The 14,805-nt window shown below is 41.1% G+C and overlaps 1 protein-coding gene across 1 annotated transcript; it reads right to left on the bottom strand.

Annotated features, from left to right (window-relative positions):
• Positions 1–12,811: 12,811 nt before the first annotated feature.
• On the bottom strand, positions 12,812–14,100 carry LOC105287111. Its single transcript, XM_011352544.3, has 2 exons — positions 13,520–14,100; positions 12,812–13,415 (listed from the first exon to the last, which is right to left on the bottom strand). The coding sequence occupies exons 1-2, from the start codon at positions 13,552–13,554 to the stop codon at positions 12,812–12,814; spliced, it is 639 nt and encodes a 212-aa protein (XP_011350846.1). The 5' UTR covers positions 13,555–14,100.
• Positions 14,101–14,805: the final 705 nt, after the last annotated feature.

Genomic DNA, 14,805 nt, shown 5'->3' with positions numbered 1-14,805 from the left:
GATTCTTTCCCGTGCATCCTCCCGCGACCCCCGCGACTTCGCCGTAAGTCGCCCCCGCTCGAGAGAGGGTCCCGAAGTTTCATGCAAATATTCTCGCACATCGCTCGCGTTTTACCTGGAAACGTCGCGAAATAAAATATAAAATCGCGAGACCGTCGCGTATATGTCGTGATTATCGGAATTACCGTGGTTGTGTTATATCTTTTTCCATCCATATTCTCACATGAATATTCAAATACACGACGTTTTAAAATAAAAATCGCTGAGCGCGCGCTTCGGGAATTTAATGATGCAGCAATTCTGCATTTCGGTACAATGCGAAGAGATGGCCCGGATTGTCGCGCGATTTTTTCCGCATTTTGAAAATCCCCAAGAGGGACCGATCGGTACACGAATGCGGGCCTTCACGCATTTGATATCACGACGGTTCCGCCCATCTCCATGGTCCGATCACTATGGACACCCGTTATAGGTATCACGCGCGAGCTGGGCCCTTTGAACGTTGACCATATGGTGCGCCATGGCACGGCTACGATTTATACGCACCCCAATACCGTATCTCGCATGTACGCAACCGTAAGATTTAATTAATTACCATTGTGACGGAGAGGGAGCCCGAGCGAGCGGCCGTTTTGGAGAACACGCGCGAGGGGGGGCGAAAAAAGACATAATTACGCATCCTTGCGTTACGTTATTATTACATCGAGGAATACAACGAGGTGCGCGATCGCAAACCTAGGAAACCATCGATCGATTGTGCGAATCGCATCAGGAATGCGATAAGGGTCGCGTTGCATCGCCGCGAAAACGGAAAAGCCGGACGTTACGTCGACGATGACATTTCGTGTAACGCGGCGACACATTAAGGCACTCGATCTAGTTCCGTTAGGAATAATTAATCACCGTTATTGTCCGTCCAGTATATCCAGCAGATACTCGCGATCCAATCAGTGTCCCATACCAGAAATTGAACGTTATTGATAGCGCCCCGTGCAATTATACTCACGCAGGGCGGAAAATGAAAAATCAAACGCTGAGAAAATCCAGTGACGCATTTTGCACTTTTATATAGAACCGCTACCGGTTCTATATAAAAATACGAAACAGCATGCAGCGTTAGTTGTCAGCCTTGTTACATCAGTGCTCGAAATGTCGGTGTTGCCTCCGGAAATTTGCTTGATTTGCGCGCAACACCCTTGCTGCGACTTCTCGCAAAATCTCGCACGTCGACGGGAGCTTTATTATCTCTTTCTCCGCTAGTCTCACCGGCGCGGCGACACGATATTTCCAGCACGCTTCGTCATTGTCAGCGATTCTGCCGTGCGCAGTCTAGAAAGACCGGAGGACGCTGAATTATGCTTAATTACACGATACTCTTCACACAGCAACGCGCTGAAGCTAAAGAATAATCGTTCATTCCCCCTCCCCCCTCTCTCTCTCTCTTTCTCTCTTTCGCGCGCGCACGAAAGGAGTTTGCGAGCTAAATTTATGCGGCTAATGGACCGCGGCGTGTCGACATCGCCCACGGCACGGACCGAATATATCCCGCGATTTAATATCGAATCTGTAGGAAATTTGCCTCGCAATCTGTTCTTAGGCCGAGCGCGATGTCGCGAAGGAAGGGGCAGAACGTTTAAGAGGCACTTTCGATGCAAATCCGGTGCACCCTCTCGACACGTTCCCCACCTTCGATCGCGAAACGCTATCTAATTTGCCCCCGTCGCAAAATTCGCGTGAATAAGCTACTGGCGAGTGCGTCTCATCGCGAGAAACAAACCGCATCCGGATTACGATTATCCAATTTGGTGTGTGCGTGCGTGTGTGTGTGTGTGTGTGTGCGAGTGTGTGAACGAAATGCGCACATTTCAAATGACATGGCACAACATGAGAGTAAGTATAACTTATATAATATATAAAAAACATTAATACGAATGTTTTAATACGAACTTAATAAAGACATATTAACACGAATTTTATTTTAAAATATTTATTTTACTGAGATACAGTCAAACACATTTCCGACATGAGAGAGGAAAGGCAGATTCATCGAAACCTGGTCAACATAAACTGGGCTCGATATTGATCGAATACTCCGAGCGGTTCAGAGAAATCGCGCGACGTATCGCAGAATACTTTTGCGTATGCAAAAATCGCACGCACATACACGCACGCGTTTTACGCAGGCAATTTCCCGGGGAAGTCCTTTCACGGGAGCGGCGGAGCGGCCCTCAAAATCTATTACGTCTTCGACACGTCGCCGTCGGAGGCCCTAACTTATTCATGGACCTGTTGAGGCGTTTAAGATGCGTTTAGGGACGGAGAGTAGACTGGCGCGCGCGTTCCGTCCCATCCCTTACCCGCGAGTAGATACAAGGGTAGTTAGCGCCCTTTCCACCGTTCGTCGTTTAGGGGAGCGAGAGGAAGAGAGACCGAGAGAGGGATGAAATCACTACAGTGGCCAAGGGCTCGTGAAATTGCCCGTTTAAAATACAGGATGCCGCGTGTTTGTCGCGCGCAGTTTGTGCGTAACGCGACGTCCTGCGAATCGCTAACATCCCTCGGATGAGAGAGCCGGTGCACACATAAGAGGAAGAAAGAGAGCGAAACAGATTACGAGAACATTGAGTTCAAACGTCGGGGTAATCGGCGACTCCACACCACACACGCAACGTACGCTCGTAAAACGATGGCTCTTTTAATAGCCGGCTTACAATAATACGAGAGTGGAAGCTATTTTTCGCACACGCTATATTTAATACTCGTGTTTCGACAAGGTACGTTCTCGATCGGGCGACACACCTGAGGGTTAATGCACTCGCTTAGAGATATATAAAAGCATAACGAGGAGGAGGATTTAGCGAGGTAAGTGGAGCTCCAAACGTTATTTAAAGTGGTCCGTTACTTGTACTTCTATTCAGCATCCTTGGAGAAGTAATCTTATCACTGCAACAAAATAGTAACAGCGTTATTGTCGGCTCTAATACAGATACATTTAACAAGTATTAAATAAATATTAAAGTTTTATCAAGTATTAAAGGATTGTAATAAATTGTATCTGTTTTAGAAATGTGTTCCCGCGAGCGTTGTCTCATCGAAGAAGAATCGATGAAGAAATAGCATTCCTTGTCAAATATAGACTACAGACGACTGAATTTTCCGTTCAAGTAGCATTTAGCGATTATCGTTCGGCGGGATGAAACACGATAATGCGTAAGGAAAATAAATTGTATGCTCGGGACTAGAACTGGCCATTCAGCGGGTGGTTTCGAGAATTCCGCCTGGCTATCGCGGGGTGGGCTGCATCGCATACCTCGCATGACGAGGCATGCGTCGTCGCACAATAATTGGCCGGCTATGCGTGTCTTTACGCACCGAACTGGAAGAGGGAAGGGCTCGGGCACAAGGGCGGGGGTTCACCGCGAAGCGAGGGTGCCGCACGCAACTTAGCAGAACGGTTATGATTCACCTAAGGCCGGCGCGTTGTTATAGTTACTCAAGTGCATCCTGCTTATCCCTCGTTGCACCCGCCACCAGCAAACTCGCGTCCGATCGCGGCTCGATCTCTCCATCGTGTAATTTAGCCGCGGCGAACCCTCTCGGGAGGATAAGGAGGATTGTAGCGGAATTAATCGACGCACGATGTCGATACATGATAGAATTTTTTAAACTTTTATTTTACAATGCTTATTGATTGTTATGTATTTAATATAACGGTGCTATGGAATATTTCACATTTCGAGAATTCTAAATGAACGTTATCTTGACGAAAATTTACAGTCTGATACTTTATTATCAATACATTGATTGCTGGCAATTAGAGATATATTTCAAGAAATTTATTCAAATTACTTGCTCTTTTGAATAATATTTTTTTATATCACTACATTTCGTATTTATATTTTATATGAAATTAATTACGTTTAATTACGAATTATTATTGATTCCACTTCATGTGTGTCAACATAATTATTGTATAAACATCATCTGATAGCGTGGAGATAATAATTACAGAGGCGTCATGTGTCTAAATTTTGCGCTCATCACCGTCGTGAATGAACTTTTGTTTGCCTCCTCTTCGCGTGGCGCTTGGTCGGATTCGGGCTAAGAATGATTTCACCCATTTTACGAGCAGCATAAGCACGAGGACAAGCGAGCAAATCAGTGACTATATGACGCCGGGCCGGGGTGCTGGTGGTGGTGTCTAGACATCGTCGTCGTTGTCGTCGTCGACGACGACAACGTCGTTGCACTGACTCACTCGACGCCGACGCCCGACGCACACGTCGGGGCACGGCTAAATATTGCGTGCACGCAATGACACACGATGCTTTGAAATAGTTCCACAAGCGGCCGTGCGTTGATTCAACGGCATATCCGACTCGTGGGGAAGGAAGAGTTATTGGCGGTCGCCGAGAAAACGCACGGAAACGGGCCGATAATCCTTCGCGAAATTGCGCTGAATCTGAGGCGAATGAGCAACAAGCAAATAAATTTAACACAAATAATTTGTGCGACGAATCGAGACCGGAAACGCCATTACTTGTATTCATCGCAAAATGGCGTTAAATATAAGTTAACTATATCTGTGAGATATAAATATATGCTATAAATTAATACAATAATTATGTGATTATATAGAATTATTCTTTACAATTATGTTCTATAATTCTACATGTTCCATTCTTTTTTTCTAACGTTATATTAAAATTTATCTTACAGCTAAATGTTATAAACTTGGTTGATTTCGTTACGCTGTGCATTCTCGGTTTACGCTAAGCGCCGCAGAATCGAGTTTGCGAATAGATATCAAAGACGAGCATTTACGATACGTTTTTCGGGAATCGTTAGACGGCTTGACGTGAACTCACGTGAGAAAGGTGACGGGTTCATGGGTCAAGAGCGTTCCGAAAGGCAAGGGGGCCCGGTTTCCAGGACGCTGCAGTAATAATTTACCGAAGAACTCTATAATTGGACCTTTAATCTCGCTTACGGCGAAGAGATCAAGCGCACTCTGTCAGGGTCGCGTGCGCTCGAGCGAGAGAACGCGGCGCATTCCGGTGCACCGTCGCCCGAGGCGGCGTCGACCGAAATAGAGCCGCGCCGTAATGTCGAGGGCTCCTGGCTTTCGTTTCTGGGACATCGTTGATAGAGCGAATTCGCGATGGAGAGATATATTTCAACTACTTTTGGTGGTCCACGTTTGCCCGCTGCAACTTGTTTACTTTAGATAAAAAGATTGGAATCAAATTTACTCAATCAGCCAATTAATTTCAAGTCTTCTTTCTCATCATCGTCTTCCGAATCGCTTAATTATTGAAATTTTAAGTGAAAACTGCACGGCTGCACGGTGCGATAATTACCTATTCAGTAGAATCGATATACACAAAACCTATCTGCTTTACGTGTACTTTTACCCAATATTAGTGTCGCCTTCTTTGACAATAGTGCAACATGATAAATTGCTTGTCACTGTTTTTGTAACGCAAACAAAGGATAACTCATTAACAAAACTTAACACGACATAGTCTTGTCGCGATGAAGGATGTTACAAGTCCATTTCTAATATTGGATTGTAACATATGTTCGACCCGTTTTTAATTTGGCATTATTATTTTATATAATTATAAATTATATTATTAATTTATAATATAAATATAATAATATAAATTATTATATATAATATAATTTTAATAATATAGTGTTTTTAACAATATGGCTTGTAACATATTATATTCGTTATTAAAAACACTAAAAACCCAGGAGGAATATATACAATCTAATAATTTTCTAGTGTTAATAAAGTCGGTTTGTATTGAAGGTTCTACTGTAATCTCACAATTAGAATCTCGGGGAATCGCGCTCACGAAAGAGTTAAAGGTGAATCATACCTCGGTTTCAGCGGCGACGCTGACAACGTGGCGACCCTTCTTGAGTCATAACGCCACGACCCGCTATCACAACGTGTACGTGATACATTGAGTCGGCCTCGCCGGTGGCAGTGTGTCACGCGAGGGGGGCCCGTCGTCGCGTCCCGACACGTCGCGACGCTCCTTCGCGCGAGCGGCGCCGACACAGGCGTCGCCAGAGATCCGTCGCGCGATCTCCGTTCCGGCATCGCCCATTCTGTTGCACCGAGTCTTTATGCAATTCCGAGGGTCTCTTTATGTCCGACTGAAACGAGCCGTTTCGTCTGTCACTTCTTGCCTATGCAATCCGAACGAAGATATGATGCCCGTTTTTTTTCCGCACACTGCATCTGAGGACCAAAATTTTAAAGTTAAATTTAATAATTTATTATTTTCATGATTTGCATCACGGCAATCTCTTTCTGCATCGTATCAGTCTTTATAATCTACTAGTTATAATAGACTAGTATTATATAATTATTATATAGTAATATATAGGAATATTATATAACTATTATATTATATTAGTTAAATAACGCTGTCAAAATCAAGAGCGAAGCAGGATGTATGTGCTTAAATCTTTAATAATAAACCTTTAATAAAAATCTTTAATAATGTGATTTATGTGAACTACAATTGGTTTATTATTAAAGATTTAAGCACATACATCCTGCTTCGCTCTTGATTTTGACAGCGTTATTTAAATATTATATTGAGCTTATTGTTTGTATAATATTATATTATATTATAGGTATTGTTATTAATTATATAATTATAATAGATCTATCATTATTGATTCGTTGTAACTATATTATCATAATAGACTCGTAATCTAATAAATTTTATTTTTAGGATTAATTTTGAGATGTTAGTCTGTTTTGACATGATGCATTTGCAATGCAGCAGGAAATTCTCTGTAATATTCTACAATACGTCTTTCTTCAACTATATGATTTAGTTTAAATGATTTATGTATTTTATTTAAATAATTTTGACCGATGGATACGCATACGAGAATGGCTTCGCAGCTTTAAACGATGACTCTGAGAATCGACGAAAAACATTTTCTTCGTTGTTAATAGCTTTCTACTGCGACTGCATGGCGGTGTGAAATTCCCACGCGAACCCAACTGCCTGTTCGCTGGGGGTCCTCCACGAGAGAGAGTACATCGATGTGTTAATTACCCTCGTCACCCCATAAGCTCTGACACTCGGGTTAACGGATATTCCAACGCATTCCACTCAAACTTTCAAATTCCCACGGCGTAATGAGCCCAATAAATCGATGGCGCCGTTGTGTCCACATCATCCCGCCTAGAAATAGTACTTTCGGTCAAGTGTTTCGCTTGTCATTATTAAAAGATAACACGATTATAAAGAATAAAATTTTATGTAATTCTTCTGAATAGTAATAGGATGATAAGAATCATAACCGGCCAAAGCGAAAATGTCTATCAAGACAAAACGTTGACTTATGTGAGAATATCAGCAAAAAGAAACTAGAAATTCAAGAAACAATTATAACAAAAGTATTATACGTTGAATAGTTTTACACAATTTTATTCAGCAATTTCATTTTAGAAATTATGTAACATTATTAGGCTTTTATAGATTCTTATAACTATTCTCTTTCTCTTAAATTTTATTTTTATATTACAGAAGTTTACTTGAATTTGCTAAAAAAGTAAGTTACACGTATAAGTAAGGGCCACCTTTAGTTTCGAAAGCTGCCCTTTTCTGAAACTTTCTCATATTTATCTACTTCTCGGAACAATTTTTCAAATCATCTGATTCATCGATACATTTCCGTTAGTGTTCGTTTCCGGTAGTTACCGAGGTGATCGTCGACGGGTGCGATCGGGGTCTTTAACGCGAAAACTCGTGGGACTCGCTGTACGGTCCCGTAATTGCCGCGCTTCGTCACGAAGCTTCGAACAGGGGGGGGACGGGAAGCCTTCGAAATTGCTGACGGTTGATCGGTGATTCATTCCGAACGACGGCGACGAGGTACCTCAAATATGTTTGTATGTGCAGGTAGACCTCGATCGCCCGCACCTGCACCTGCATCGTGCAACCGTCGCGCGGTATGAGCGTACTGAATTACGTCGCTGTAATTCTGTGTCGGGGGTGAGGGAGGGAAGGGGGTCATTACAATCGCGTACAATGGGGTACGAGTTGCAAACCGTCGCGTTATGTTGCGAAATAAAACATAATAAATGTATATGCACACGTACGTGAGGTGTATAATGACACTTAATTCGATAATGCACGGCCAAGTGATTCCAAGTTTCGTTGTAATTGCATACACGGTGCCCTCTCGGTCTCTTTTGCTCTCTTGCTACCTCGGCTTAATTCTCCCTCGACCGGCGAAACTTCGAACGTACTAATCTTGTCGTTTAGGTGGATGCATTGCGACCGAGGGCTCCGGCATCCCTCCACTGAGGGCACCAAACTTATATTTATATGTTCAGTTTGTGGTATCATTTCGATGATCGCTCTGCTTTCTGCTGGAAAATGCCAGATTAATTTCTTACTGGCGACTGATATAGAATTCATTTTGAAGTCTCTTAACTGTGATTACATTTGTCAATTAATAGGTATAATAATAATTTAGCGATTCAAGGAAGACTCGATATTTCCCCTTAAGCGGGGACTCAGTACCGGGAGGGAATCGAGCGCCACGATCAATCGAATCAATTACCCGTGCCTTCTAATTTCCCATCTCAAATTATCATCACCCCCGCACCGTGACGCCTGTAATCGCAACCGGCATAACCCGATACAAATTGCCGATGGAATACGATGGAAGCGGCGTGAATACCTGCCAGGTCGCCAGGGGTACATAGGTATCCATCCATCCATCCATCGGCCAATGTTAAAGAGGGGGCGGAGGGCGTGCACACATAATGCCTATGTACTTCTGTCAGCGGCACGCGCTCATTAGAGGCCCAGTTGCTTGCAGCGTCGGCCCGGCATTGTGCGCCCTCGCCACGTCAATGGAAGATCCGAGAGAAAGGCGAAGAATAAAGAAGTTCCCCTGGCGCGGCCATGAATGGCAAACCTGCAATCTGCTACCGAAACCCTGTCCGCCTAATGGGGGTCGACTGCGACGTCTCCCGTTCCGTCCGCGTTGCTTAGGCGGTAGCAGCTCGTAAGGAAGACGAACGCGTGAGGAAGGGTATCTGTACAGGTAATGAGATACCTGTTACCGTGATGTTACCGTAATGTAACCCCCGTCACAGTCGCAAAAATTTCATTGAACATCTCTTCAGCTTCTATTTTCCATCTTCAGTAATCCGGGTAGTCGCTTCCGTTATTGATCTCTTCGGAATTGCTTTATCGTATTTTTTATGTACTTTACTTTAGGGAATTACGTATTTCCGAGTCGTAGATTTCTATTTGTCTCTCATGCGCGCGGGATATTCAGAATCAAAATGATCTCGACTCGACGCGATCGAGGTACTGCAAGTTCCCGCTCTGTCTTCTTCTCAGATCTGTCGTCTTGTTCGCGTTACCTACGAGCCGGGCTCCAAGATTATCGTCATCGGCCGTGCTTCTTCGACGAACAGTCTCGCCTCGCACTTGATATAGTCGCGTTTCCCTTTTAAACGGATTACGTCGCAGTATTTAGCTTCGCTATTCAGAAGTCGGCATGCACGAACAACCCTTCCGGCCGAGCCGGCGTGAATACGGCAATTAACGCGTACACCTCGAATTACGAGAGCTGCTACTCTCGCGACGGGGGTGGCTGTCGAGGCCGGGAGAAATTCACGGAGGAGCAGGGAGGATGAGAAAGAAAGAGAGAGAGAGAGAGGAGGGGTGGGAAGAGAGTGACAGTGTGAAACGGGAGATAGAGACAGACGCACCGGAGCTTGACGTTGCAAATAAGCGTCGTATGCGCGTTAATAGGGTTAAACAGACCTAGCGACCCGCGCACGGCTCTCGGAAGTAACAAAGTTACGAGAAGCGACTGCCGGAGCGATGCGCGAGCGCGTATATATACGCGCCGACTGCTCCGCGCGAGAATATCTCGCGAGATCATCCCGCGAGAGCTCAGGGTGAAGAACGAGGCGCGGGGGATGCACTCCTGCAGACTCCCGCGTTTTCGAGGAAGCCGAAGGAATCGAATTATAAAAATACTTTTCACGAACTTGTCTTCTATTAACATTGACTAAACTTTATTTATAGACTGGTAATTTTTTTAAGTTACATATTCTAATGATAAATAAACAGCAAAACGTGGAATGGACGATTTTAATGACCACCTAAAATATGAGATGTATTTTTTCAAATAAAAGTATAGATCTCTATCGATATACGTGTGTATTCTTTTTTATCTTCCACGACTGGAGACTTCGTTTGCAAGTCGCTTTGCAAGCCGAATATGCTGCTCGACATTTGCCGATCCGGAGTCTAAAGGGGATGAAAGTCAGCGGATGCGGCATTGTTCGCGGACGAAGACGAGACTCGGAGCCGACTACGTCGCTTGTAACTGTAACTCAATCAGCTGCATACGCGACGTATACATATATATGCGGAGTCGCCGACTGGCTGCTTGGTTACGCGAGTTTATGCGCTGCGACACGCACGAGTGTGCACACGCATCGGGCGTGCGTGAACGAATCGGGCACGTGTCGTGCGTAATTGCCCGCGGCGACGATTTTTAATATATCCATTGCGCCCCCCCCCCCGCTCGTCGTTGAAAATTACGATCAACGGAACGCATATTATGTCCCTAACAAGCCCACGCTTCGACGACGGACATTGTGAAACGTATATTTTCACGAAAAATGCAATAACGATACACATTGCATATCAATTTAAATTAGAAATTGTTGAGAGAAAAATGTTTTTCAAGAGGAATTCTCTTGCAGCAATTTTTTGTTTGACAGGGAATTCGTCAATTACATTTTTCAATTACACTTTTCAATTTTATAATTGAAAAAGCTCGATGTATCTCTGTCATTCCTAAACTGATGAGAATCGCGAGATCGGCGTGCAACATGGCGACACAATTTTTTCGAGTCGCTATGTTCGAAAGAAAATTAAAGAATTTGGTCGCTCGATGTAGGCGGTAAGGGCTATAGCACACAAATTGCCATAGACATAAGCATCTATATATATATATATATATATATATATATATATAAAATCCCTATTCTGTCGTTGAATTGATCGGGTACTTCCCGACATGCTAGAAACACCAAATTTCGCATGATGATAGGGGTTCACCCCCAGGTAATGGGAAAATTCTTGAAATCTTTAATTTCGGTCCAGGGACTACCTGGCGTAGACAGGCGTTTTTCTAGTAAGACATAACGTAAGAATTAGCCAATGAATGAATACCCAGAACGGTTCAGCCAATTGTAAGATGTCCATAAAGTACAGATCTTAACCATAAACATTCAACCAATCAACAGATTTTTAGACGTGTGTATCTTTTAAAAGTATAGAGCTCGAATTTAACAGCGCGAAAAGTTTTGTATTACAGAGTAGTAAAGTATTACAGATTTTCAGCAGTTCGACATAATATTAAAATAAAATATATAAATTGAAATATATTGTTAAAAAGATATGTAAGTATGATTATAAAATTAATAACGTATAACAAAATAGTATAATAAAGAAACTAACCTATATTAACCTGTACAATGAATAAAAGTATTAAACAAACTAATATTTTTTGTAGCAATGGATAAATAACATATGGGATGATCCTGATTTTCTCTTAGCCATTTTACAATGGTGTGGATTGTTTATGATATGGAGAAGAAAACAGCAGAGAAAAAGAAAATATTGAATTAGACCCATAAATGAAAACCGACCTCAACAAGGAGATTTTGCTGCTTTATTTCAAGAATTAAAGGACGATATTACCATGTTTTTTCGATACACGAGGATGGCGTTGCTTAGTATTGAATGTACCGAAAGATAACATAAGACTGCCAGGAAGTAATGAAGTAACTAGATACTTTTTTATTGGAGATGAAGGATTTCCGTTATCTACGACTTTTATGCGACCATGTTCAGGAAGAAATTTAGGTGAAAAGAAAAGAATCTTTAACTACCGATTGTCTCGTGCGCGAAGAACAATAGAAAATGCTTTTGGTATTTTGGTTTCTCGTTGGAGAGTATTGGCTAAGGCGATATGTATGCAACCTGATACAGCCGATAAAATAATACTAAGTGCAATGTGTCTTCATAATTTTTTAAAACGTTTTGAAGAGCAACAGCTTGAAATTAATAGATGTTATTGCCCTCCAAATTTCGTTGATATTGAAACTGATAATGGAGATATAATACATGGTGCCTGGAGAGAAAACGACATTTCCATTCAACGCATTCCACCATGCAATGCTCGCCGAGCTACAGTTGAAGCGTATAACTAACGAGATAAGGTTGCAGATTATTTTCTGACTGCAGAAGGAGAAGTCCCATGGTAAGTCGAATATGTGAGAAGAGGACAAAATCGTGACACAACTTAAGAAGTGAAGATATAATTAATTTAAAAGTTTTTATAATATAATTAAGTTAAAGTTTTTATATATTTTATTGTAATACATTGTAATATGTAATTATATAACTAATGAAAACTTATACACATTACTTAAAAAATAACTAAAAAGATTACAAATGTTTCTTTATATATTTCTTTATTTATATAATATATGAAATTATTACATACATACATATGAAATATAATTTTATTTAATAAATAACATAAACAACTTTTAGAATTCCATGGAATACATAAGAAACATAAATAGCTTTTTTTATTCCATAACATACATAAAAATAAAAAACATAAATAGCTTTTTTTATTCCATAACATACATAAAAATAAAAAACATAAATAGCTTTTTTTATTCCATAATATACATAAAAATAAAAAACAAACAGCTTTTTTAATTCCATAAAATATCAATTATTCTTCTTTTCTTTTCTTTACGTTCTTCTTCTGGTAGCTGTTTTAATTCAATTGCTATTAATTCTGCGAATTTATCTTCTGGATCCTTTTCGATTTTATTTGACTTTGATATTTGCGTTTGCGTATTTGAGTTTCGTATTTTATCTGCAATTGTTGTAGATAATGACAAGAATGATTTTTCAATGTCATCTGATTCGGGTTTTTGTCGTTTCCTAGGAGTTAAATAACATCTATCACATTGCGAAGCAATTGATGGTGTTGAAAATCCTTGTGATAGTGCAGATGATTCGGATGAAGACTCTTCAGTCCTTTCTATTACGGTAGGTGTTTCAGATATAGATGAGTTAAAATGTGTTTTGTAATTCGTTGATTCCATTGTATTCAGTAATCCAATATTCCCACTTTGTTTTACTGCAATTGCACAATTTGTCAATGAATTCGGTGAAATTGAGCAAAAAACTGGACGAGTTGTAGAAGTAGTAGAAACAGTAGGACGATGTATCGCTAAATTCAGATTTGAATGTGGCACTTTCGTTGTAACATTTTCTTTATCTTTCTTTTGTGAAATGTTGGTAAATGTTCTGTAATAGCAGAAAAGTCAATGTTAAATAACGCATCACTAAATACCACTTTTTTCAAAGACATCAAAATTAACATTTATTATAATTTTCTTCATAGTACATACCTTCTTCGTTGTACATGATCTTGTAAAAATTTCATATTCTCATAAAAAGCAAAGCTTTTTCGCTGAGATGCTCCGCTTCCACTTTTCGATTCAGCTTTACTCTATCTCCTTTCTTTTGAAAATCTTTCCCTTAATCGAATCCATCGAGTTTGACATTCAACAGCTAGACAAATATTATCAAAATAATGTTAATCAAATATCCAATAAACATTTTGTTGGCAGTCTGTTGACAGATAAGCAACAGAATCTGATGGCAATACTAGTTGTCATGAAACTGATTATACTTCATAGATTTATACTTGCATGACCAATTCATTATTTTCCCAATTTCTTCCCACGAATTGTCTTTCATTATAATGTCTTTATAATGTGGTGATGATTTGTCATAGAGATGAGGATAACCTCTAACTAAATCAATTAATATAGAATCTCCGTCTAATATGGTGTCACATTCTATATTACTCTCATTTTCCATTGATATATTGTTATCTTCGGTTGAAATAAACTGATTTTGTAAAATAATATATTTATGACTATTATTCTCCATTTCTCAATATGTAAATATATGAAAACAAATATCACTGGCTGTCTTTCGATAATCTCACGTTTGCCTCCATTTCACGCTAAACATAGATTAGATACAATATAGATACGCTACCAATGTTTTGGTCGCGGTCATCGTCATTGCAGTAATGTCGAAACGTAAAAATTTTAACCGGTTGAAATTTATGTTTACGTCCAGAGTTTTGCAACTTAATAGTGTATTCTATTCTTATGGCATTCCTTAGTTTAAAGCGATATCCTGATTGGCTTTCGAGCTTAAGTTTACGTCTTATGCTTATGTCTATGGAAATTTGTGTGCTATAGCCCTAATTGACTTCTTACGTTCGCCGGTTGCATCCGGTCTAGCGTCATTACCGGTAAACAAGAACGCTATTAAATCGATACGGTGCACGACGGGAATGCGTGGCTTGTGCAGGACTCCTCGCAAACTCCCCCTTAAAAATCCTACGGTGACTCACCGATGGCCGCGACCGTCGATCGCACGTCGGGCAGGTACCAGCTATTTTATCGGACACGTTATCGCAACTCCGCCGCTGAAATATCGTCGATTTATTACCTAATGTCACGTGTGTGTGCGTGTCTGCGTTTACTCTTTGCACGTGCCGCTGAATGTCGTCGCCGCTGGCTTCCGCTCTCGTTTGCAGTTCCTCCACGTTCTCACGCTCGTAAAATTTCGTAAGATCTCAGGCGATCTTGAACTATTGCATTGTATAATCAATTTT

The sequence above is a fragment of the Ooceraea biroi genome, chromosome 12, assembly GCF_003672135.1.
Source record: "Ooceraea biroi isolate clonal line C1 chromosome 12, Obir_v5.4, whole genome shotgun sequence".
NCBI classification, from domain to species: Eukaryota; Metazoa; Arthropoda; class Insecta; order Hymenoptera; family Formicidae; genus Ooceraea; species Ooceraea biroi.
The sequence above is the reverse complement of the archived record's forward strand: the minus strand, read 5'-3'. Positions and strand labels throughout refer to the sequence as shown.